We start from the raw sequence: 24,081 nt of genomic DNA, 5'->3' as shown, positions 1-24,081 counted from the left end.
CTCATAGCCAGGTGCGGTGGCACATTCCTGTAATCCCAGCACTCGGGGAGGCAGGGCAGCAGGAGGATTTCTGTGAATTCGAGGCCAGCCTGGTCTACAAAGCGAGTCCAGGACAGCCAAGGCTACACAGGGAAACCCTGTCTTGAAAAACCAAACCAACTGGGCGTGGTGGCGCACACCTTTAATCCCAGCCCTTGGGAAGCAGAGGCAGGTGGATCACTGTGAGTTCGAGGCCAGCCTGGTCTACAAACAAAGTCCAGGACAGCCAAGGCTAACACAGAGAGACCTTGTCTAGAAAAAAAAAACAAAACAAAAGGAAAAACCAAACCAAACCAATCCCTCTCCCGCAAAAAAAAAAAATCACATCCTCACAGTGTATTTGGAGATCTACCTACTTTGAAATTTGTCTGTCACCCCACAATCACTGCTCCTGGTCATTTTCTGTGTGATCCTCGGGCTTACATCGAGCTATGAAGAGTTTGAGTAACGCAAATGCGTGCTACCAGCTGAGGCCGTTTCCACCCTGGTCTTGGAATCAAGTGCCCTGTGGATGCCTTTCTCCCTGCCTTTACTTATTACTGTGTCATTGGGCTTGTTAACGATGGTTTTGACCTCTGTTTGTTCTGACCCATGATCTCACTGTGTAGCCCTGGCTGACCCAGAACTCACTATGTAGATCAGGCTGGCCTCGACTTTGCAATGACCCTTCTGCTTCTATTTCTGGCTACCGTGCCTAATTGTAGCATAGTGCGACAGTGCTCTCCGATGCTGCTAAGCCTTAGAAAACTGGGGAAGATCAGACAAGCCTTGTTGGAGCCTGAGTTACATTGCTGTGGTTGCGCTCAATACTAACAATCAATGGTATACAATGACCAAGGTGTCTTTAAATAGAGACAGACATAAAACAAGGTGATGCTGACGTCATTTAAAACATGACCAGCTCGTCACAGGAACCTGGGCATCCATCTTCCCTAAGACCAGTGGCTCTGATTCACCGATTCAGTGTTCAGAACATGCACCTGTGAGCCATGGGAATGGACAGTTCCTTTGAGGAAGAGTCTATGACCTTGACAGCCTGCTCACTCCTCTCTTTGGAAAGCTGCCATTACACTTGCCTCACGGGTCAGTACCATGAGTTTAGCTAAATCCTCAGACCACAGCTTCAGCATGTTCTCTGAGTTCACAGATAAGTCCATCAGGGTACAAGTGTACAGGCGTTCGTCCCCTCAACTCCTCTCCATTGACCACATGCAAGCCAGTGCTATGGGCATCTGCTTTGGTGACGAGGGAAGGCGGGGGCTCAAGAGCAGGCTTTTTTCTTGCCTCTCACCAAAGCAGGCTGTGATGGTCACTCTGAGGCCCCAAATGCCTCATTATTTAGCTGGGAAGACCACCAAACCTCTTAAGGTTAAGTGTATGACCATGGGGCCATAAAGGGTCATATATGTGGGAACTCTACAGAGCTGGGTCCCTGTGTGTCTGACTAGCAGGAGATGTCTACATGATAGTTCCATCTCCCTTCATAGGAGGAAGCCTTTGAAAGAGTGGAAACTACCAAGGATTTGAAGTCACAAAAAGGGCCAAGGCACATTAGGACAACACCAGTCAAAGCTGCTGCCAGCCATCTAGGTGAAGTGCAATGTTGGGAGTTTTCAGCTCATGGCTTAGCTATATGCTTTCAGGAGCCTCGTGGAGATGGCGTAGGCGAGGGCTCATGGCAAAGCTGAATGATTGAGGCCAACTAGGCCATATTTGCAAGTGTGTATGATGGTCCACAGAGAGGAATCTCACAGCCATTCATGCACGTGTGGCCTGGGCTGGCAGTAACTCCGGAGCAGACTCTAAAAGACGTTCTTACCTCATGGGCTGTCCCCGGTCATAAGACTTCCTTCGGGTGAGAGGGGATGTGTCTGTGCCACCTCGAGACTGCCGAGGGCTAGAAAAGAAGGGTCCAGTGAATCTGAGACCTAACTTTCTGCCCCTCTTAGCCCCATGCACCTGGATCCCACTCCTTACAAAGTGCTGCCCCGGGTGGGCAGGCTGACGGTGCGCGAGACCTTGTCGCGGTAGTAGGGGTCCCGGATAGAGAAGCCCACTCCATCCTCTTTGATCTCAACGAGGGAGGCCAGGGACTTGGTGATGTTTTTGGTGGAGCTATCCAGTGGGGGTCCCAGACACTCCGCAGACACAGCCTTCATTTGTGCAGATAGCCTGGGCTCACCCTAGGAAACAAAGAACCAATCTGCCCAACCGATGGACTGACCATAAATGGAAAGTGAGAGTTGGGCCTAATGACACAGACGTGCAACCCTAGGCCCACAGGAGCCTGAGATTCAAGCAAAAAAGAAAGCCTGGTCTACATAGCAAATTCCAGTTCCCACCACCCCCGGATTCCAGGCAAGATCCTTCTTGGCAACTCCATTTGGGATGGGCAAGGGGGGGAGAACTACAGTTATAGGGATCAGGCTGTGAGAGGCTGGCCCTGCTAAGCCCGCTTTCCAGCAGAGCTTACCTTGAACTTGAAGTCATCATGGCTAGTGGAACCTTTCATGGTAAATGGCTGCGAAAAGCTGAGGAGGAAGGCAAGAATACTTAGGACCCTGATAATTAAACTGGATCTCTCTAGAACTTAGACAGATGAGTCCCCAAAGAGCCTGCAAACCCAAGCTCAGCCCTGGGGCCCTGTGGCAACCCCTCCTCCACCCCTCAGGCACATGCTGTGAGGCAGCCACTGACTCCCTACTTGAAAACTCACCTCCCCTCAGAGAACTCTGAAACTTCCTCATCTGTGCTCGCATAGCCATTCTCTGAGAGAGGGAGTGAAGAAAGAAGGAAGAAGGAGGTTGAGAGTTCCTATCAGAGTATGGGGAAAGGGGACACAGCCAGTCTCTAGCATCTCACCCACTAGGATCAGACCAAGGCTTCTGAGAGGAGCCTGAGGCAGGGGAGCTTTGGGAGCCCAGAGGGCCTTCCCCACACCTAGGCATACCATGCTGCACATTGTAGATGAGGGCCTGCAGCTCAGGGTGTGCCTCAGCCTTCTCACGCAAAGCATCCAGGAGCAGGTGGTTCTGGGCAGCGCCTGTCATGTCTGTTTGCTTTAGGCGTCCTTCCAGCAGTCGAATCTGGGCTTCCTTCTGTGCTACCTGTAGTCCCTGGAGGCAAAGAGCAAGGCTTGGGTTTACCCTTCCTGGCCTGCAGTTGATGCTGTAGCCCATAGACTCCTATACACATATTAGTGACTTAGCGTATGCTCTGTTATGGGTGGACTTGCGACTCTTCACTCATATGCAGAAGCCCCAACCCATGTTATGATCCCTCATTCATATGTAGAAATCCCAATCCATGTTACCTCAAAATGTGACTCTACTAGGAGACAGGTCCTTTAGAGTGGGAATCAGGGTGACATGAGGCCATAAGGATGGCCCCTAATACAATATGACTGATGTCCTTATAATAATAGATCATGACAAGCCACATAGAGGGAAGAGCATTTGAAGACATGGGAAGGACACTACCATGGAGAGAGGATTCAGAAAAAAAAACACACTGCTGATGCCTGGATCTTAGACTTGGTAAATCCCTGTTGCATCAGCCGCCCAGTCTGCAACATTTTGCCATGGCAACCATCACACACTAATACAGTCCCCTAAGACACAAAGCGACACTGAGAAGCCACTTGGGGTCTAGCTAAGAGTCGGGCAGGGTGGCCTCCCAACCTCTTTCCAGTTAATTATATGTACACTGGCTGGTGTCTATCCCAGAGATCAGACTCCAGGACAGAAGGAAACATATTCTTCGGCCACTGATTAAGGAGGGGGCCCAAAGACTCCAGGTGTTCTAGTAGGTAAGGGGTGGAGTGGGGTGGAATGTAACGTTGTTCCTGCTCCCCAATCCCTGATGGACACACACTTCTCCCTCTACCACCAACAGACCCAAGCCTAGTCCTGCTGTGGATGGGCCTGGGCCTGGTCCTCCTTTAATTGAAGCTCTGTAGTACACCAAGCCCCTTAACGTGCAGCATTCCACACAACCAGCTACAGGCCCTGTATTGTCAACGGTCTGGTTTTATAGCCACAGAACCTGAGGCTTGCAGGTTCAGTAGCTTGTCCCAGCCTGTGAATGACGCAGGAGGGAAGGAGCCAAACCCATGGGCTTCACCCTCCAAGGGTATGTGATACGTGCCCTGTCCCAGGGGAGCTGCCAGCTCACCTTGTCAATGGATGCTTTGAGGAAGTTGTCCAGCAAGAGGCGGGCTTCAGCCAGAGAGCAGGAGCTAATGACCACCGACGTGTCCGTTGAGTCCAGCTCCTCCTTTAGGAGACCGAAAAAAAAAAAAAAAAACAGAAACCCAATCACACAGGGCTGCGAAAGCCCGCTCATTGCTACCCCCCCCCCCCCCCAGCCAGGCAGGCTGGGTCCTGTGGGCACCTTGGTTTCTTCCAGCTGCACGATGGTAGCTTGGCAGTCAGTGATGCTGTCATTGATGTAGTCGATATTGGCTGCCAACACTTCGATCTCCTCAGACAGCTCCTGCAGTCCCTTCTCCTCCTCTGGGCTCTCAGCCTGCAGGCGCTCCCGCTTTCTCCGCAGTGTCTCCTGTAGGAGGAAGAGCTCCTCCCTTTTCTGGTGGGGGTGGGGTGGGGACAGGAATTGGGTTAGGAGGAGAGTGATGGAGGAAGCATCTCAGGCACAGGCCCACAGCATCTACACCAAGCCACCCACCTGTGCGGGATCGGCCAGAGGTCAGAACACGCATGCGGAGCGGAGGGTTGGAGATAGGGGAAAGAGGGAGGAGCCAGAGATGTGGGCAGTGACTGGACATGTGGAGAGCTGGGTGGGAGAGATGGGCAGGGAGGTCGCACCTTTATGAGGCGCTCCATATCAGCCTCCAGGTTGACAATGGTCATCCTCTGCATGACGATGTCGATGATCCTCCGTTCCAGGGACTGCCATTTGAGTCTTGCTGCCTTACTGAAGCTTTGGCTGGCTCCTTTCTTTTGGAACTTCTTCCTGGGAGGCAGAGGCAAAGGGGCTCTGGGTGACTACTCTGAACCTCTGCAGTTCTACTGAGCTCCCTCACGGAGCCTGACTCAGACAGCCCAGGCAGCAGAGAAGCTTCCTTAACCTTCACACCTCCCTCACTCTGGTCCTGCCCACCCACACCACTCATACTGCTCACCTGGCTGGGCGAGTGCCATTGACAGTGGCTGCAGGATGGTCCCCCAGGAAGTGGTTGATTTTTCGGTTCCACTGACGCACTATGCTGGAGACAGAGCGAGCTCCCGATTCAGCCTCCGACGAGGTGGTGCTGGCAGACACCTCAGCCCCAGAATCCAAATTGGGGGGTTTCAATCCTACACGCCCGGCCACTCGCTCAGACATGGGCTTTGCCAAGCGTCTCAGTGCAGAAACCTGGGTGGGGGTCGGGGTGGAGGGGAAGTGAGGATGAGAAGAGGGGGACCCAGTGAGCAAGAAAGCCCAGAGAGTCAGGAAAACGTGGCTTGAGGGTGGTGGGGGAGAATAGAGGCAGATCTGTGCAGGCCTGAGCTTAGGGCTGTCAAGGGCTAAGAAGTCTACAATGTAAAATAAACATGACTCTCTGTCTCTGTCCATGTCTCTCCCCCCTGACCCCCCTCTCACGTATTTTATGGGTGTGTATGCATGTATGCATCTGGCTATGCATGTACACGTGTTCCCAAGTGTGTGGAGGTCAGAGGTGAACATCAAGCACTGTGCTCTACTACTTTCCCCTTGACATTCTGTCTTTCAATTACCCTAGAGCCCACCAATTAGTTAAGACTGGCTGCCGGCAAGCTCTGGGATCCACCTGTCTCTCCCATGCCCTAGTTTTTAATGTGGGTTCTGGGGCTTCAAACACAGGTCTTCATGTTTATGTAGGGGGTAATTTACTGACTGGGCCACCTCTCTAGCCCTTTTTGCTCTTTTTTTTTTTTTTTGCTCGATTTTGCTCTTTTTTTTTTTTTTTTTTTTTTTTGGCTCGATTTTGCTCTTTTTTAAAAAATAACTAGCTAGGCACTAAAGATAGGATTATTATTCTGCCTTTTAGGCTGGGCTCCCTGTTTGAGAAGTCATTTCTCACAGGCTGCTACAAAAATTGGCACAGCTGTGCTTACTGAATGAAAAGAGGGCCAGGCCACAAGTGGCATGGGCTGCTATTGTTCCCCCCACCCCCTCCCCTTTCTCCAGAGCAACTTGGAGCCAGGGCAAGCCCTACATCCAGCCTGCCCGCTGAGAGCACTCACCTCCTGGGTTTTCCTCCTCAGGACCATTTCCTGCTGGCGTTTCTGAGACTCCAGGGCCCGTATCTGAAACTGAAAGAAAGGTGTTGGGCCACATCCAGCCACCACGAACACTCTTTTTTGGAGGTGGAGGTTAAAGACAGGGTTTCTCTGTATATCCCTGGCTGTCCTGGAACTCACTCTGTAGACCAGGTTGGCTTTGAGCTCAGAGATCCACCTGCCTCTGCCTCCTGAGTGCCTGGAGTAAAGGTGTGCATCACCACTTTCTGTCCAGACAGGACTGGGGACAGGCTGGGCAGCTCTGAAGCCAAAAGCCCAAGATTTTCTTGTGTGGGGTAAGTCTCACCCAGTCAAACTGTAAGTAAGATGGTACCCACAAGGACATCCTCTTGGCCTTCTCTTCTCTTCTATCATGAACACAAACCAGGTCTATGATGCTCAGTTTTCCTAGGCTATTCCTGGGCCTGAAGTTCCATGTGTTTGGTTTTCCTAGTGACCTTGGCCAAATTCATGCCCTTCTCTGGATGCAAGTTATTTCCATGGCTCTGCCTTTCTAATAGGCTGCACTCTGCTCCAAGCATGGCTGTAGTCACTTGGAACAGGAGGAACTGGAGGAAGGGGGGTAGGTGATGGGGGAAGGCCTGGAAGCTCCACAGGGCTCTCACCTCCTGCCTCCGTTGCTCCTTCTTGAGCTGGGCAATCTCCCTGTTCCTCTTGGTCTCCACCAGGCGTCGCCGCTGCTGTTCCTCACGCATCTGCTTCATGAGGGCCACCTGGGATGGCAGAGGCAACTGGCAGTGAGGAGGGCTGGGCAGGAGCGGCCCATGTGCCTCTTCTCAGGCTGGTTGTGAGGACACAGGTCGAGGGTGCAGCCTTCTAGGCAGCACTGACTTTGGAGGTCGGAAAGATACAGTTTCCTTCCCACTCATCCTCAGGAGCTACCATACCTTGACAAGTTGTTAAAGAAGTGGCCTTACCACTTAAAGTCTACCCCAGGCCTACTAAAAGCCACCATCCTTAGCCTGGCTGAGGTTCCAGGGCCAATCTCATAGTGACAGTGACACAATGCATGGCAGGCTCTGTCCTTATGACGCTCTTATGAGAAAGACATCTCTTCTAATTTATAAAAAATAAAAATTAAAAAAAAAAAAAGAATGAGACTTTGAGACAAAATGACTAGCAGTCTCAGAGCTGGGAATGGCTGGCAGCAATGCTGCAGCTAGAATGGCTAGAAATGCTCTGCAGTTCTGAGACTCGGAGCCCGGGTCATCTCACGCCCAGCTCCAGGCCCATCTGTTTAACCTGCACCTGTCGCTGCATCCATCCTTCCGGGGCGGTGAGTGAGTGCACTCTAGGCACAGGACTGAGGCTGAAATGGGCCTCAGTACTGAGACACCATTGCCCTGCCAGGGGACCCTGAAGCTGTGGCCCTCATCCTGTTAAGATCCGCATGACACAGACTCTGTTTGCAGTTTAGCGGATCCTCTTTCTAGCCCTGCTAGGGCACCCCTGGGATAACCCCAGGTTCTTCACAAGAGTGCTGTCCAGTAGACAGACTTGGCCCTAGAAGAAGGGCCTCCGAGTCTAAGGGGAACAGCATGCACAGCTATAGATTCCTCGGCCTTTTGGACCACGTCTTGGGATTTTGGCTCTTTTTCCAAGTTTCAGAACCCCATGAGAGTGTTCCCTTGTGAGGTTTTCCACTGTCATAGCCCCTTGAGATGAGGGGCTGGCTAAGGAGAGGTCAGGACTACTCACAAGAGGCACCAGGAAGAAGTTGGGGGGCGGTGCATAGACAGATGGACAATAGGGGACAAACAAAGGCAAGTGTGTCAAGGTTGCCTCAGTAGTACCTGTAGAAGCCCCGGGGGTCACAGTGAATTACAGACAGCTGGGCCCTCTCTTTGCATTACCAAAGGGTTCCAGGGGCCCAGGGGATTCTGTGGGTGTTTGAATCCCATGTCTGGTTACTGTCAATGGCATCATGTCTTACAGAGTGGAGGCACTGAAGTAGAAAGTGAAAATGGGGCTCTCTGGGGCCATGCTGGACTGATCACAGCAAGTAGGGGACTTCTTCATCAGTGGATGGAGGCCCTGGACCTGCTTGGGGACAGAGCCTGCCCAGGTACAGTTCCATTTCCTGTGCCTCTTTCCTGTGTTCAATGGTTAGCATCAATGGACAACAGTAAAGACATAGTTACTAATGGCTCCTTTTCCATCCCCAAGGGACTCAGCTTGCTGGGGCTACCACCTTTGCCAGGCTTTGTTAGGGGGCTAGCCCAGAGATTAGGCCAGGGCTGTGGAGAGCTGGGAGATACCAGACGCTAAGGACCGTGGCCGGAAGGTCCAAAGGTGATGGAGTATATACACAGAGCAAGGTTCTACAGAAACCAGATACCAAAAGTTTCAGACCCGAGCCACTGACATCAAGAGAGCAGATCCTGGCCAGGCGCGGTGGCGCACACCTTTAATCCCAGCACTCAGGAGGCAGAGGCAGGCAGATCGCTGTGAGTTAGAGGCCAGCCTGGTCTACAAAATGAGTCCAGGACAGCCAAGGCTACACAGAGAAACCCTGTCTCGAAAAACGAGAGATCGAGGGGGGGGGGGAGAGTGAGCGCTCAGATTTTGCAGACTGTGCCCTGTGGGTTATGGCAAGGTAGAAAAGCCCATAGCCACCAGGAACACACACCAAAGGCAGAATTTGCATCCCAGTAATACGTCCTAGCAGCAGGAATTGCCTTCTCCTACCCTCAAATCTCCAGGAACACAACAGGAATGGCACTCTCCTTTCCTATGTAACCAATCATGTAATATGCCTAGCTAAGAGCTGGCCATGATTATATGTATAATTATAACTATGATTAGAGGCAAGGGCTCTACCAAACGAGGCTTCAAGGCTTCCTTGTGTAGTACAGCTTCTCAACACAGGGGGCAGCATTGAGCATGGTACCTGCAATGAACCCAGTACCAGGATAAGGTTACTAGGCAGATGTGCATGGCTGGGACAGGGGGATACTGTGTGATCAGTGGAAGATGCACACTTGATGGCAGTGATAGTATTTACTCAGAATATGGGTTCTAAGACACAGCATAGGCCCCTAGTCCGCACTCCACATACCCTTTGCCTACCTTGGCCTTTTTCATCTCAGCTACCTCTGCCTGCAGCTTCTTCAGCTCTCTTTCGTAGCGGGACTGGTTCTTGAGCAGCCTGGCATGTTCCTTTTGAGCAGCCTGTAGCTTCTGTAGGTCCCGGTTCATCTCCCGCAGCCTCTTCTCATAATCTGCCTTTATCTTGTTGGCCTTCTCTTCCGTGTAGCACTCCATAGTGCCTGAGAACAGCAAAAAGCCGTGTCAGAGAGAGGCACGTGCCACATGGCCCCCACTCAATGCGGGCTCACTGGGAGGACAGGTGCTGGGTTCTGATTTTACAGCTGACCCCACACCTGAGCCTACTTCTTCACTTGAACAATGAGGATGTGGGTTCAGCCGCTGCCCTAGGTCCTTTCCTGCTCGCACATTCAATCGCTCAATCGTGTTTTCAGACTGAGACTTTGGTTTTTCTGGAAAGGTGGTGCCAGATGTGTGCAGCAGAAGGCATACGCTGGCCCCTCACCCAGACGCTTCCCACCTGAACTGCGAACAGACATCCCCACTGAGCAGGTCCGAGACCAAGCTGACTTGAACCTCTTACTCCACCTCCGGTCCAGAGGCTCCCATCCTGAGACACGGCTCCTGTATCCTCGATGGCTCCTGTCTACACATCATCTTGGGTACCTGACCCTGACCACAGCTTACCACCCATGCAATCTGCCCCCTAAGTGGTCTAGCTTCCACATTCATCCTCCCATACAATAGCAAAAACGATGTTTTAAAAATGATTTCAAGCAGGGTGGCAGTGGTGGTGCACACCTTTAATCCCAGCACTTGGGAGGGAGAGGCAGGCAGATCTCTGTGAGTTCAAGGCCAGCCTGGTCTACAAAGCGAGTCCAGGACAGTCAAGGCTACACAGAGAAACCCTGTCTCAAAAACAACAACAACAACAACAAAAAGGCAGCATATCACAACAGCAGGCACACACCATTCCCTGAGAGACATGACCCTTCTGTGACTAGTCTAGATGTTGTTCCACCCAAGGTGCTGGGCACGTGGTTGCCTCAGGGCCTTAACAGCTTTCATTCCCTCTGTCTGGAATGTTCTTTCCATTGCTAGTTCTGCTCTTGTGATGCACCACCTCTTTCAAGCCTTACTCCAAAGTCACCTTGTCTATATAGCCTTCAGTGCCCTCCCCAGTCTGCCCCCACCCTAGGCTTCCTATTTCCTTTCCTTGCTGTATTAAAAAACAAAACAAAAAACAAAAACAAAAAATCAACTTAGGGGTTCCATCCCTACTAGCAATTCTGCGTACTTCATTCTGCCACCTCGCCCCGAGAGTGTGCACTCCAAGAGAGGGACTTTATACACTAAAAACAACTCTAGTCCCTGGAATAACACCTGCTCTCTAAAAGACACTCAGCTAACATTTGCTGAGTAAGTGGATGAGGAAATGAATCACTGGCTGAGTAGGCTACAGAGCAGGAGGAGGAGGCACATTTTGAGAAGTCTTAGAAACTGAATATAGTGGGAAGCGGATATCTTAGTCACTTACCCAGGGAGACAAAGGATAAAGATTAAAGATTTTAATCTATAAGATGAAGGGGGGGAGACAGACACACACACACACAGAGAGAGAGAGAAAGAGAGAGAGAGAGAGAGAGAGAGAGAGAGAGAGAGAGAGAGAGAGAGAGGCATAGTGGCACCCCTGTCTATCCACTAGGGAGGCTGGGGCAGAAAGACTGGCACGAGTTTGAGGCCAGCCCAGGCTACACAGCAAGACTCTGTCTCTGTCTCATAAAAGGGCTGGGGGAGCTGTCAAGACGGCTCATCAGATAAAGGCACTCGCTGCCAAACCTGACGATCAACACTCAATCCCTGGCACCCAGATGGTGGAGAGAACAGAATTCTTCTGCAAGTTGTCCTCCGACCTCTACATGAGATCTATGTCACATGAGTGCATACACACACACACACACACACACACACACGCACACACACACACACGCACACACATATACACACATGCACACACACACATACACACACCCTAAATGTCATTTGAAAGCAAAAGTAGCAGAGAAAATGGGTTAGACACAAGAACTTTTTAACTATAGGCCAAAGGCCACAGCGTGTCCCTCAGAAGTCCCTGCACAGGAGGTCAGGCGTTATCAGAACTACGGTGTCTTTTGACGGGACACGGGGTCAAGACAGAGATGCACCATGGCGCAGGCCTCACTGAGGTTCTGCAGCACACGGTCGCGCTCCAGCTGTGTGTCCCGGATCTTGTTCTGGAGCAGGATGAGCTTCTCCTCGTACTGGTGCTTGAGCGTCTGCAGCCGCCGCTGGCTGTTTTCCAGCTCGTCAATCAGTTTCTGTTTGATCTCAATCTCGCAGGTCAGGTCCGCCAGGTCCGCCTGGAAGTTCACTTCTGTGGGGCCAGACAGAGCCAGACTCAGCCCCATGCCAGGTGCAGGGGCTAAGGAGCAGACTGGCCGGTTCGGGGGCAGGGCTGGGGGCATCCTTTGGTCAGCAGTGACCAGGAAGGTAGGCGGAGTGCTGCCAGGTGAGGCCATACTTTTAATGAGCAGCCTCAGAAATGCACAGTGGGGCTCAGGAGCGTGTCTATAAACCTCCATCACCATGCCTGCTGGCATGGGACCCTGCTCGGGTGGAGGAGGGTAAAGCGCCTCAGAACACCTTGTAGGGCTGTGGGTGAGAGATGACAACAGGGCAGAGATGACAGATGTCTCCACACAGAGAAGAGGGTCTTGGCACCAGCCAAAGTCATTCAACACCTGTCTCCGAATCCCCCAAAGTGGGCCGGGAACCGCTCTGAACATGGTCAGTGCTGACTCAGGGGAACCTAATGGCTTTGCATAAGGTAATAGTGAGCACTGGGTCCATCAAGCCTTGTGAAGGGTCAAACTAAGCACAGTGGTGGGTGCATAAGGAGAGCTAAGAGCTTCCTACCATTTGTCATTACTGTTATTTTTGTTGGCTTCTCCTACAGGACTCAGCCATGCCTAGACAGGCAGTCTGACCCCACCCAGATCCATTTGAATTGCTTCTTGGGAGCCCAGTTCTGATCGACAGTCCCACCATGGGGACTGGCCACAGCAACTCATCTGGCCAGCCCTAGCCAACGTACCCTTTTCCTCAGGGTCGGAGTCTGAGTCTACCAGGCTCTCTTCACTGCCTGAGTCTTCATCCTCATCCTCACGCCCTTCCTCCTCCTCACAGCCGCTCTCATCTCGCTCTTCCTCCTCCTAGGCAGAAAGCACCATTAGGACTGTACCTGCCTAGTGAGATGGGAGCCCCGATGCAGAGACGGGGCCATATGCAAGACCTTAGGGGTGTCAGCAGGGGTGGGGGCCAACTGTACCCTCCCCTCTGGGAAGACCACTCCTAGTAGCCTGGGCACAGCCCTTGTAGAAGATGCTCAGTCTAACTGGCATCCATTTAGGATGAGGCAAAGGCCCTAGGGATGGAGATCACCATGGTAACAAGTAAGCATTATCAAGAAACTCAAGGACCAATTAAAAAGCAACTCCTGCTTCCCATCCCCCCTATAACATTGATGGGGTCTCTACCCCAACAGGGACATGCTGGTGAACCCAAGGTGAGGAAGGCCAGGGGAGGTCCTCACCTCCTCAGCCTCATTTTCATCAGTCTCCTCACTGTTTTCCTGTTGGAGTTTTGCCCGCTTCTTGAAGGCTTCTTTGTCTGGGCTGCTCATGGAATGAAAATGAGCCAGATTAGGGACCAACACTACAGGGTGGCAGTGGTGGTAGGACTAGGTTCCTATTTTGTTGAGAACCAGCGATTCTTCTCCAGCATCCACCCTGTACCCCACCCCACCCTACCCCACCCCACCCCGACTCCTGCTCTATCTCCTGGGATTAACCTTGCCCGAAAAGCACACAAGAGAAGGTAGGATAAGTATCTTTCCTCCAGATTGAGTAAATACTTGAGAAATTCCCAGACATTACTGGTGATGGCCCAGGGGCAGTCCTCCCTGAACATGGGGGTTGGGGGGGGTAGTCTTCCCAGATGATGGGTGTTGGAGGGTATCCACCTTGGAATGTTCTGGCTATAGCCGGGAGGTGGTGACACTGCACTCACCTCTTTCTCCGCTGCCTGACCTCTTTCTTTTTCAGCCGCTCCAGGTCCTGTTTGGCCCTGCGGATCACTTCAGAAGCATCTTCCATGGTGCTGCCCGGGCTGCCCCCGAAGGCTGGACCTGCGGGAGATGCTCCCAGGGAGTAGGGATTCCGAGCTGAAGCCCTCGAGAGGCTTCTGCGGAGGGACTCATTCATGGCCTCACTCTCCAGGAGCTTGGTTCTGTGTGGACAAAGTGAGTGGGCGGGGTCAGGTGAGGCACGTAAAATGGGCATGGCCAAAGCTATCCTGACTTCTCACTTGTAACAAGGCTTACCGCAGCTCCTCAATCTCCCGGATGTAGTTCTGGAGCAGAGTACCAATGGCCTCATTGCTATCACCTGGACGGAGAAGACAGACAGGTACAAAAAAAGAACAACAAAAAAACGTGACAGGGCTGGAGAGATGACTCAGAGGTTAAAAGCACTGTCTGCTCTTGCAGAGGTCCTGAGTTCAATTCCCAGCAACCACATGATGGTTCATAACCATCTACAATTTTATCTGATGCTCTCTTCTGGCCTGCAGGGGTACAAGCAGGCAGAGCACTGTATACATAATAAATAAATAAATAATTTTAAAAATGTGACAGCAACACGGACTGGGGCCACGGCTCTAAGACTGGTGGCCTTGCATGTGCTTCCAGAGTGGTTGCTCACCCAGGGCTTTACATAAGGAAATTTATGTGAAGGAAATACTTGAACCTAATCATGGTTATTATATCCAAGCATGGTTAGGTAATGACGTGAAATTGGAAACAATGTAAACACCCATCAATAAAAGCTGTTCAATAAATTATTCAGCATCACATATGGAGCAGCGTGTAGTTGTTTAAAAATTAAGTGGTTTTGAATACAGAGATTTATAAGACACGATGCTAAATGAGAAAAAGGAAGTCATAAAATAGAAAGTATGATCTCATATACAGAAAATGCAATGCATATTCACACACGTACACATGATATATCCAAATGTGTTTATGGCCGAAACAAATGTACTGAGAGAGTGTGGGAAAACACACACTCGGCTGCTCAGAAAGGACCCTTCTGGAAGCAGAGAGGATGTGAGTGGAGAGCCTGCTGAGGGGATTTTCACCCACTGCCTAATGTACTGTGTGTCTCTTACATGCCTAAGAAGGAGGCTGTGTGTGTGTGTCATGCTAAATTGTTGGGGAAATGCAGAAACAAACTAATCTGTACATTGGCTGGCTGCTAGAAGCTGCTTAACACCAAGGGGAAGGAGATATGCTGTTGCTCCAAGCTAATCGGCTGTACTCCAACTTACCAGCCTTGGCCAGAAGCAGGTTAGCCTCCTGGCTCATGAGCTGCGTGACCCGGTTGTTGATGGCATCAATGGCCTCCTGCATGGCCTTCACTCGGAGCCGCAGTGCCCCATTCTCCTTCTGTAGCATGGCATTCTCCCGAAACAGGTCACTGTAGCCCTCCGCACCGTCCTCCCCAATTACCCGCTTGCCCTGGCATGGAGACAGGCAGGGGGGCAGTGGTCAGGTGCTAAATCTCACAGAAGGGGAACAGTGACAATCCTCTTCCGGGGCACGGTGGCACTTCTGGTCTCTCTCTTTCTCTAGGTTTCCTTATAAGGCTCAAACACCTTACACAGCTCTGGACATGGGGGCTGGCTGAGGGCCCGCTGCGGGCTCACTGCTTATAATCTGAGTGCCTGGAAGTTTGATGCACGAGGGTCACAAATCCAAGGTCAGCCTGGGCAAAGTAAGCTCCAGGCCAACCTGGACCACACAATAAGTCTCCTCTCAAAAACAAAACAAAAACAAACATATAAAACCATTCGCTCCCTGACAATAACAAAAATAAAAGTCCAAATTTTTGACTTACCTTTCCATCAATCACTTTCATTGTCCTGGAGTGCTAACCAAGTGACAAAGCCCTACCTGGGCCTGGTAATCAGCATACATGGGTGTAAGACAACAGGGAGTGGTGGGGAGTGGAGTGGAGAAAAGCCACAGATAGTCTAAAAAAGAACACCACTTTTTTTTTTTTTCCAAGACAGGGCTTCTCTGTGCTTGATAGTTCTGCAGTGTTTAACTGTCTACCTTAACCCAGACAGTGGTAGCCCACGCCTTTAATCCCAGCACTCGGGAGGCAGAGGCAGGTGGATTGCTGTGAGTTCGAGGCCAGCCTGGTCTACAAAGTGAGCCCAGGACATCCAAGGCTACACAGAGAAACCCTGTCTTGAAAAACCAAAAAACAAAACAAAGCAAAACTGTCTACCTTAAAGCTGAAAAAAAAAAAACTGGGAACCATCACCAAGACACTGGGCTTACAGAGTTGTCTGACGTATAAATAAAAAGTTAAATATTGCAAACTAATGAATTTCACCTTTTTAAATCTTCCTCGATTTTTGCCCACAGATGTTGCTATAGTCCCTGCTTAGTCAAAGAAGAGAGACTGTTATAAGGGTAAAGTCTCAGCAGTGCAGTTTGCCTTCACTTCCTTGCCTTCAGTCTAATTGTCTGTGTTCTGAGTTGGCAAAGGAAGTCAGTGGCTCCTGATTGCTTACAAACAGAATGTGACTATAAATGTGCAGTTCGTTTGTGTTTGAATTACGAAATTTCTTCATGTTATAAACCATGACATTGCTACTCACTCCTGCCAGTTGTTGGTAGAGACAAATTTTTCCACACAAGTTGAGACTTCCTTCTTGACACTCAGAAGACTTGTCAAATAAGTTGCATTCTTCTGAAACCAAGTACAAACCCACCCATCTGTGTGCCAGATTCAGACTATGGGCCACCAGTGGGTGACGTCCGCCTTGGCTATTCAGAATTAGACATGCCCCTCAAACCACCTGTTTTTCTCCTTTCTGTTTTATTTTCTACGGCTTACTATCTACCCAGAATGCCTGCCGGCCAGCCTCCTTCTGCTGATATCCCATTTGTTTTTCAAAATCCAAAAGAATGGCCCCTTGTGTGAAGCCCTCCCTACCTGACCACCCAAACAAGTGGGCTGACTCCTCAGCCGTGGAGCACGCTGGGCAACTCATGTGTTCCCACTGTCAGTGACTCCACCATAGTGGAATGATCTCACCCAGTCCAACACAGTACATTCAGTGGACATAAAAGGCCCCAGGAGGCACCTTCCCTTGATCAAACACACATGCTGGAAAGCCAGGGTGTTCTAATTCTTAGACTTTGCATTTTAAACCTAGACAGCTTAGCCTGAACTGGATTTGGCAAAAAAAACCTCAGCACTGGGAACCACATCTGATGCACAGTAATGTCTAGAAGACATGGGGATGGTTGGGTGCTGGGAAGGTGGGAGGCCCACTCAGGACCTGGTCGCGGGATGCTATAGGGCAGGGTGTGGAGCAGGGCGTCAGCTCCTCATTGGAGTGCCTGAGGGAGTTTGGCAGTGCTCACCGCTTTGTACTCCATCAATTCCATCTGAAGGCGTGCAATCTCAGCTCGCAGTGCACTGATCTGCTGGCTGGTCTTGTCCTGGTTCACCACCACCTTGTTTTTAATGTTGCGAGCCCGGTTGGCATATTTGAGCGTGTTAAGCGTCTCCATGAAGTCCCGATCCGAGGGGCTCACACAGGCGATCATGATGGTCTGGCTAAGAGTGCAACCAGGCTGAGTGAGGACAAAGCCAGACCCAGGGCACTGTTCCAAAGCAGGGGGTTTGTTTCATGCTGACCTTCTTCCGAGCCCCCTGCCCCGAGCCCCATGCAATTTAATGCTTAAAGCACCTAGAAACTGGAATGTAGGATGCTGGACCACCTGGCTAAGAGCTTCTATAATAACAGAGGGAAACTTTTTTTTTTTTTTTTAAGATTTATTCATGGGAGGGAGGGAAGAATGGGAGGATACAAGGGATGGGATAACCATTGAGATGTAACAAGAATAAATTAATAAAAAAATTTTTAAAAATATTTATTCATGTATTATGTGTACAATGTTCTGCCTACACATATACCCGAAGGCCAAAAGAGGGCACTGGATCTCATAATAGATGGTTATGAGCCACCATGTGGTTGCTGGGAATTGAACTCAGGACCATTAGAACAGCAGTCAGTGCTCTTAACCTCTGAGCCATCTCTCCAGCCCAGAGGGAAACTCTTGAAATCAGTCAATAAGGGGAGATGCCTAGCTGCAGAATACTCTGCCTGGAGATGAAAGTATGGCAGAGAAGTATGACCTCTCTGTTGGCCTGGCATTTCCCATTTCTTGTCTCATTGGGCTATATGGCTTCCTCTAGGATTGTCTCTCACTGCTGAGGAACAATAAAATTGAGTCTACCTAGCCACAAGTCACTGAACCCCTCAAGGTTCCTCACTTCCTTGCCTTCAGTCTAATTGTCTGTGCTCTGAGTTGGCAAAGGAAGTCAGTGGCTCCTGATTGCTTACAAACAGAGTCTGCAGCCTAGGCTAAGAAGCCCCCCCATCCCCCGCTTTCCTGGGGACTCAGGCCCTAAGCTCAGGTCAGCATTCTCCATCCAGGAACTTCCCCACCCCTCCTGGACATTGGTCATCAGATACCTGTTGCCCCCAAGAGAGTCCTGGAGCAGCCGGGTGAGCTTGGAGTCCCTGTAGGGCACATGCACTACTTTCTTGCTTTGGTCCCCCAAGGCGCTGATCACATTGCCCAAGGCCAGCTGTGGGAGAAAGAGCCTGCGCTCAAGAGTCATACGCAGAAGGCAGTGGCCACAGTCCCCAGCCATCTATACCCTTTTCACCAGCAGCACTCAGGCCCCTGGGTGGGTTTAGAGACTGATATGATAAACTGAGGCCCGAGGGTGAAGGAAGGAGGGAGGAGCCAACAGGAGTGACTCTGGGTGCTCCAGTCAGCACCTAGAAGAACCCCAAAGGTGGTCATTGAAGCATATAGCCTGTCTGGGCCTTGCTGACTGGTTCCTGAGGCTGGTGACTCTCCAGTGTGCCTACCAGACCACAGTTGATGGAGATGCCCTCTTTGGCCCGTTCGCCGGTGGCCCCTGTCCGCTTCAGCCGCTCGGAGCCTGCCAAGTCCACAAAGTGGAACTTAGCAGTGAGGGTTTCATACTCAGTGCTTGTGGGGGCTGCTCCATCTGGAAGCCCGGTCACCGTCTCAGTCACCTGCAGTAGAAGGTAACATCTGGCTCATCCATGCCCTGCCTCCTCTTCCTCTGCTAGCCTCCCACCTCACAGCACTACCATCCCCAAGAGGGAGGATAGGCTTCACAGTAGCAACCCCTCATGTGGGCAGTGCACCCGAGGGCAAACACTGTACTCGCGCATACATGATCAATGACCATTACCCCATTGCGGAGATGGGGTGAGGGGCTGAAGAAAAATAAAGGAAAATTGAGTGGTAGAGGCAGGCCCCACCTCTGGAGCTCTAGCTTAGCCCCCCTCCATTCACTCATCCCGTCCCTAGGATACCCCTAGAGCATGTAGCTCTTGGGCCCCCAAGAGCACCTCACCAGGTCAGGCTGGGCACACACGCGCATCTGGCACAGGTGGATGGTGAAGATGGCATGGGACCGGGAGCTCTGTACATTCATCTGGGTGCTGGCTGTGGTGCGTGACAGGGCTCCCTGCTTCAGGCACTGAGTCAGCTGGGAACAAGTGCAGAGGAAAGGAGTCAGGATGCAGGCGCTGTAGGGCTCTGGCCTTTAAGGAAGGATGCCCATGTATAAAAGATGCTCACCTCCTCCTGGGAGTTGATGAGGCGAGAAGTGACACCTGTGGTATAGATGCCACCATTGGCATCCTCGTGGATCTTGATGTTAGACCTGCGATGGCGAGCATCGGGGTCACGGGTGCTGTCAAACAGGTCAAGGATCTCTTCATTGTAGAGCTGGGATGGAAGAAAACCATGGCTGGGTTCATGCGGTACATGGCCCAGAGGCCCGAGGACTTCTCAATTTGATAAAGTGGGAACAAGCCCTGGAGTTTAACTTGCTGAGCCCTGATCCTCCTCGGCAGTGCCACCCTGAGGCTGCACATGCTGTTCTACTCCCCGAGAAACAGTATCCAGCATCTCTCAGCACCAAAGGGAGGCTGAGGACAAGGTCAAAGGGATGCAGGTCCCAGGTGTTAATGGATGGGGAAGCCATGAGCCTGCATTGGGAGGATCTTGTTATATTGCCAAGCTAGAAGGGATGGCACAAAGCTATGAAGGAAGGTAAATCTCTAAGAGACCAGAGAGACCGTGCCCTGAGCTCTGTTGCTCTGACCACTGTGGCACCTGACATAGAAGGGATGGCATCTTCAGATGGGGGAAGAATGGCTGCATGCCTTGCTCCATGCTCAGGAGCAGGGGGAGCAAGAATGGGTACTGTGGCAAGGAGTGGCCAGCCCATTTCAGATGGTGTCTGCCAAGGGGATTCCCATGATTAGAAGATTGGAACTGTAGGAAAATTCAACTGGTGAGAGGCTGTGTTGTCAAAGGCTGGAGGGCGGGCAGAGTGGCAGAAGGGCAGCCAAAAGAGTCCTACGGAGTCAGGAAGAGGGGCACTGCAGCCCTCCTCAGACATCCGAGGCTTTGATGGCCTTAAGAGGACAAAAATACCTCACAGGAAGGGGAAGAGGAAACAGAAGGAAGAGATGGTGGAGACAGTGCCATGGTGTCTGTATGTCTTGTATTGGTGTAGACACACTGCATCAGTTAACCCCTTGTGCTTCCCCCTTTGGCCTGGATTTACTAGCATGCTCTTTGAAGTTCTCCATGGCAACAGGATGGCAAAGGGAAGAAAACACAGAAAAGCTCAATGATGCACAGACAGCTAGAAACACATACGCTCATGCACACAAGCATATATACACACACATGCACACATTCGTGTACACACACGCATACTCACGCACATGTACACAATCATACATGTATATACACATGTGCACATATACACAGGTGTAACCTGAAGGACTAACATATGGATCCCTTATAGGGAAAGCAGCAGCCATGGGTGCACAGGAAAGACACTGGGGCGGCACACAGGGACAAGCCCAGCCCCATCCATCCCTATGAGGACCAACAAGATCCAGAAAAAGCATCAAGGTCAGGAGGTAAGAGAGCAGGTGGCTCCAAACTCATGAAACACACCACCAGAGTGGGGCTCCTTGGTAGAGGACACTAGATGTTGGAAATCTGAACTGCCCAGCCACACGTTCCAGAAGAGCCTAGTCAGGTTCCTGTGAGTACCAAAGTGGACCACCTTCCTGGACCGTTCCCCCAGGAAGGCCATCTCCAGGGTAGAGCATATATTTATAGGAATAGGTCCCATCATGTACTCCCCAAAGCTCATGGATGCACAGCATAGGCTGGTTCCTCTCAAAGCTGGAGGACCAGAGATGAAGGAAAGCCCCTGCTGGAGACCCTGTTATACTGAAAGGCCAGGACATATCTCAATACAAAAGATACAGGTAGATGCATGGTGACAGAGGAAGGGCCTGATGAGGGCCAGAGGTCAGAGACAGAGGCAGGGTTCCTACCATGTGCCAGGTACAGGCTTCCAGGCCAGACTCACTAACCCCTAAGGAAAGAGAGATGTCAAGCCCACTTTGCAGAAGAAGTTCAGAGTGGTGACATGATCTGCCCTAGGTCAGAGCCAGAATCAGACAGTCTGAGGAAATCTTAAGCCCCCTCTGAAGCAGGAAACACTTCAGCTACCCTCACCAAGTGTTCCTCTAGCCCTTGCTTGGATACTCCCAGCAGCAGGGAGTTCATCTCCTATAGCTGTCTCCAGAGTTCCCACGGTTCTTTTTTTTTGGACTAGTGGGGGTTCCAGCTTTCATGGTCCTATGGTCCAACATAATTTCCTCCCGACCACCCTCCAAGGCCACGGTACCTCCAGGAATTGGGCGCTGACTTTGAACTCAGGCCCAGTCACACCCTGCTCCTGTGCCCGCCGCTTGCGTTCGTCAATGCCCCTGAAGAGGTGTGCAATGGCTCTTGGGATGATGCCCTGCTCCTCTTCTGATGTCACTGTGTCGAAGCCAGTGCCCATAGTATATGTCTTCCCAGCCCCTGTCTGCATTGACAAAGACAGAGTGCAGGGGGTAACCAGTACCCTCTGGGGAGCCAGCAAGTCTTGGCTGGACCAAATCCTGTCACCCATCACCCCCATTCCAGTTACCCTTTTCTACCCCAGAGCCATACTCTGCAGAGTTCGATGAGAATGCTAACCAGCCATGCAGCCACAACTCAGGTGCCAGACAAAACAGCCCAGCTGTTTTGACTAACTGCCAGTTGTCTAACTGCCCTCTCTCTCTGTTGGGCTTATCTCCTGGCCTGGGTGCAGGGAGGACTGAGGCTGAGAGGCTCACCGGTTGGGGGTAGGGGTGGCTTACCTGTCCATAGGCCAGTACTGTGGCGTTATAGCCCTCGAAGCAGCCTTCGATGAGCTTGCTCACACAGGTCGAATAGATCTGCTCCTGCCAGGTGTCCAGGTCAAAGACAAAGTCATAGGTGAAGGCCTTGTCCTTCCCCAGCAGGACCTGGGGCTCCCCAGGGGTAACGGAGGTGCAGATGTGACAGCCTTCAATCTTCTCCTTTGATAGCTGGGGCCGGATCCTGCCCAGGGTGGAGAGAGCCCTGCGTCAGGTCCACGTGGGTGGATCAGCCTTGTTTCTCTTTACTCCACAAGCCAGGAAAGGAAGGAAGGAAGGAAGGAAGGAAGGAAGGAAGGAAGGAAGGAAGGAAAGAAGGAAGGTAGGAAGCCCCAGGGAACAGTTTCAATAATGTGCATGAGTATTGCCCAAACCAGTAGTTGCTAACATTGATTGGGCTCTTGGTGCCCAGAATGTATGTTAAGTACGTTCTATATAAACTAAACTAATTCATGGGATCTTCACTGTAAACCTTCAGGGTATCTGTTGGCTGGTTGTACAGATGGGGCTGAGAATGTGTCAGTGGCTAGCCCAAAGTTGCACAGAGGAGAGTGAAGGGGCCAACCCTGAGCGAAGGCACTTCCCCCTCAGCCCCGCCCCTAGAGGCCCAGAAGTCAGTATCTACTCTGGAGCGATAAAGCTTAGGGCCAAGGTTGGGGAGAGGGCAGGCCAGGTAACTCTCCACAGCTCTGGACCACAATCCTCTGGGAGAAGTCCAGAACCTCTGCTATGGCCTGTGGAGGCTGTGAAGGTCTTCAATGCACCAGCCTAGGTGCCAGGGCCTGGTGTCACTCTCAGACCCAAGTTTTGGTTCTTTCCAAGACTGAGAGGCCAAAACCAAATACAACCAGGGCAGCCTAGGTCAAGTGAAAAGTACCCTGCCAAGGCAGTGAGAGGGGACATGGAGCCAGCCACGGGTTTGACTCACATCCCAGATCCTGGCTTAGGGGAGGGATCCCTATGTAGAGGGAGAAGTGGTGTCAGTATCGAGTGGGGAGCCAGCCATGGGCAGAACTGTCTCCATCCAGCCACCCCCCCCCACCCCCACCCCCACCCCATTCCCTTCTCTAAGCTGCATCACCATGATGAGGTTGCCATGGCAACCAAGCCTGAACTGGTAAGCATGTGCGTGCAGAGACTGGTAGAAAGCGCCCTTCTAATATCCATCCTAAAGAAGAGCGGGGGTAGGCTCTACTGCCATGGGCTCACACAAGTGGCCCAATAGGCTGTGCACTTACAATGAGCTACTTGTCAAGCCCCTCTTCCTCAGCCAACATTTACCAAGAGAAGAAAGGAAGAAGAGGGGCCAGCACCCACTGAAGACCTAGAGGCACCTAGCTGCAGAGCCCAGTGCCTGTAATCACCATCTTGTCCTTGTCCCAGTTGACTCAACCCCCGAAGACCTACTCAGAGCTCTCAGCTGAGTGAGGAGCTCCCAAGCCTGTTGCTGTAACTCTGCTATGGACACAAGGACTGGGGACAGGCAGGTGTGTGGGGGGCGGGCACTCAGTCTCTACCCATATGTGGGGGTCTGGCTTTCTTTAGGAGTGTTTTCTTGGAGGAGCAAACAGTCATTTTAGTGAGTGGCTCTCTGTTAAGAGCTATACCAAGCTGGGCCTGATGGCGCATGCCTTTAATCCCAGCACTCGGGAGGCAGAGAGGCAGGCTGATCTCTGGGAGTTCAAGGCCAGCCTGGTCTACAAAGCAAGTCCAGGACAGCCAAGGTTACACAGAGAAACCTTGTTTTGGGGGTGGGGGTGGGGAGAGCCATACCAAGATGAGAGCCCAGCTTCCCAGTCTGTCACCTGTTCCTGAACTGGTTCCTGACAGAAACGGCAAACTAATTCTTATTTGTTCTCTCTGGACCTCTAGACCAGAAACTTCTCCCCACACTCCCCACACCTCAGATTTCAGGGCCAGCAGGCTCCTTACCCTGACTACCACTTCCGCCCTAACCACCATGGCAGCTGACACACACAGAACTCATGGCATGTCAGGTAATGCCTGTGCACTGACGCATCTTAACTCCTGACCCCACAACAAGCCCCAGGGGGTCTTTCTATTGACAGATAAGGAGACTGGGATGGTGTCATCAGAGACTCAGACAATAAGGAGCTATTCCAAGCCCAGGCAGGCTAAATGCACTAGCCCTTCCATAGCCCAGCAGTACACGCACTGCTTCTAAGGACCAGGGTTTGGGGAGTGGAGGAAAGTCTCAGAC

The 24,081-nt window shown here is 51.5% G+C and overlaps 1 protein-coding gene across 1 annotated transcript in view; it reads right to left on the bottom strand.

Annotated features, from left to right (window-relative positions):
* The window catches only part of Kif21b (kinesin family member 21B), a 46,636-nt gene that overhangs the window by 10,164 nt on the left and 12,391 nt on the right, over nt 1-24,081 (bottom strand). Inside the window, exons 2-26 of the mRNA XM_051147488.1 lie at nt 21,822-22,044; nt 21,320-21,502; nt 19,177-19,326; nt 18,950-19,084; nt 18,432-18,602; nt 18,027-18,142; nt 16,909-17,104; nt 14,796-14,985; nt 13,792-13,855; nt 13,479-13,697; nt 13,003-13,084; nt 12,505-12,622; nt 11,593-11,784; nt 9,393-9,592; nt 6,929-7,036; nt 6,267-6,335; nt 5,183-5,415; nt 4,866-5,013; nt 4,432-4,626; nt 4,213-4,314; nt 2,990-3,155; nt 2,756-2,807; nt 2,513-2,570; nt 2,017-2,222; nt 1,859-1,936 (exon numbers count right to left, since the gene is read on the bottom strand). Of these exons, the coding sequence (XP_051003445.1) occupies nt 1,859-1,936; nt 2,017-2,222; nt 2,513-2,570; nt 2,756-2,807; nt 2,990-3,155; nt 4,213-4,314; nt 4,432-4,626; nt 4,866-5,013; nt 5,183-5,415; nt 6,267-6,335; nt 6,929-7,036; nt 9,393-9,592; nt 11,593-11,784; nt 12,505-12,622; nt 13,003-13,084; nt 13,479-13,697; nt 13,792-13,855; nt 14,796-14,985; nt 16,909-17,104; nt 18,027-18,142; nt 18,432-18,602; nt 18,950-19,084; nt 19,177-19,326; nt 21,320-21,502; nt 21,822-22,044 (3,654 nt within the window). The remainder of the gene's footprint in view (nt 1-1,858; nt 1,937-2,016; nt 2,223-2,512; nt 2,571-2,755; nt 2,808-2,989; nt 3,156-4,212; nt 4,315-4,431; nt 4,627-4,865; nt 5,014-5,182; nt 5,416-6,266; nt 6,336-6,928; nt 7,037-9,392; nt 9,593-11,592; nt 11,785-12,504; nt 12,623-13,002; nt 13,085-13,478; nt 13,698-13,791; nt 13,856-14,795; nt 14,986-16,908; nt 17,105-18,026; nt 18,143-18,431; nt 18,603-18,949; nt 19,085-19,176; nt 19,327-21,319; nt 21,503-21,821; nt 22,045-24,081) is intronic.

The sequence above is a fragment of the Acomys russatus genome, chromosome 6 (genome assembly GCF_903995435.1).
Source record: "Acomys russatus chromosome 6, mAcoRus1.1, whole genome shotgun sequence".
Classification (NCBI taxonomy): Eukaryota; Metazoa; Chordata; class Mammalia; order Rodentia; family Muridae; genus Acomys; species Acomys russatus.
Note: the sequence above shows the minus strand (reverse complement) of the source record. Positions and strands in the feature narration are given on the sequence as shown.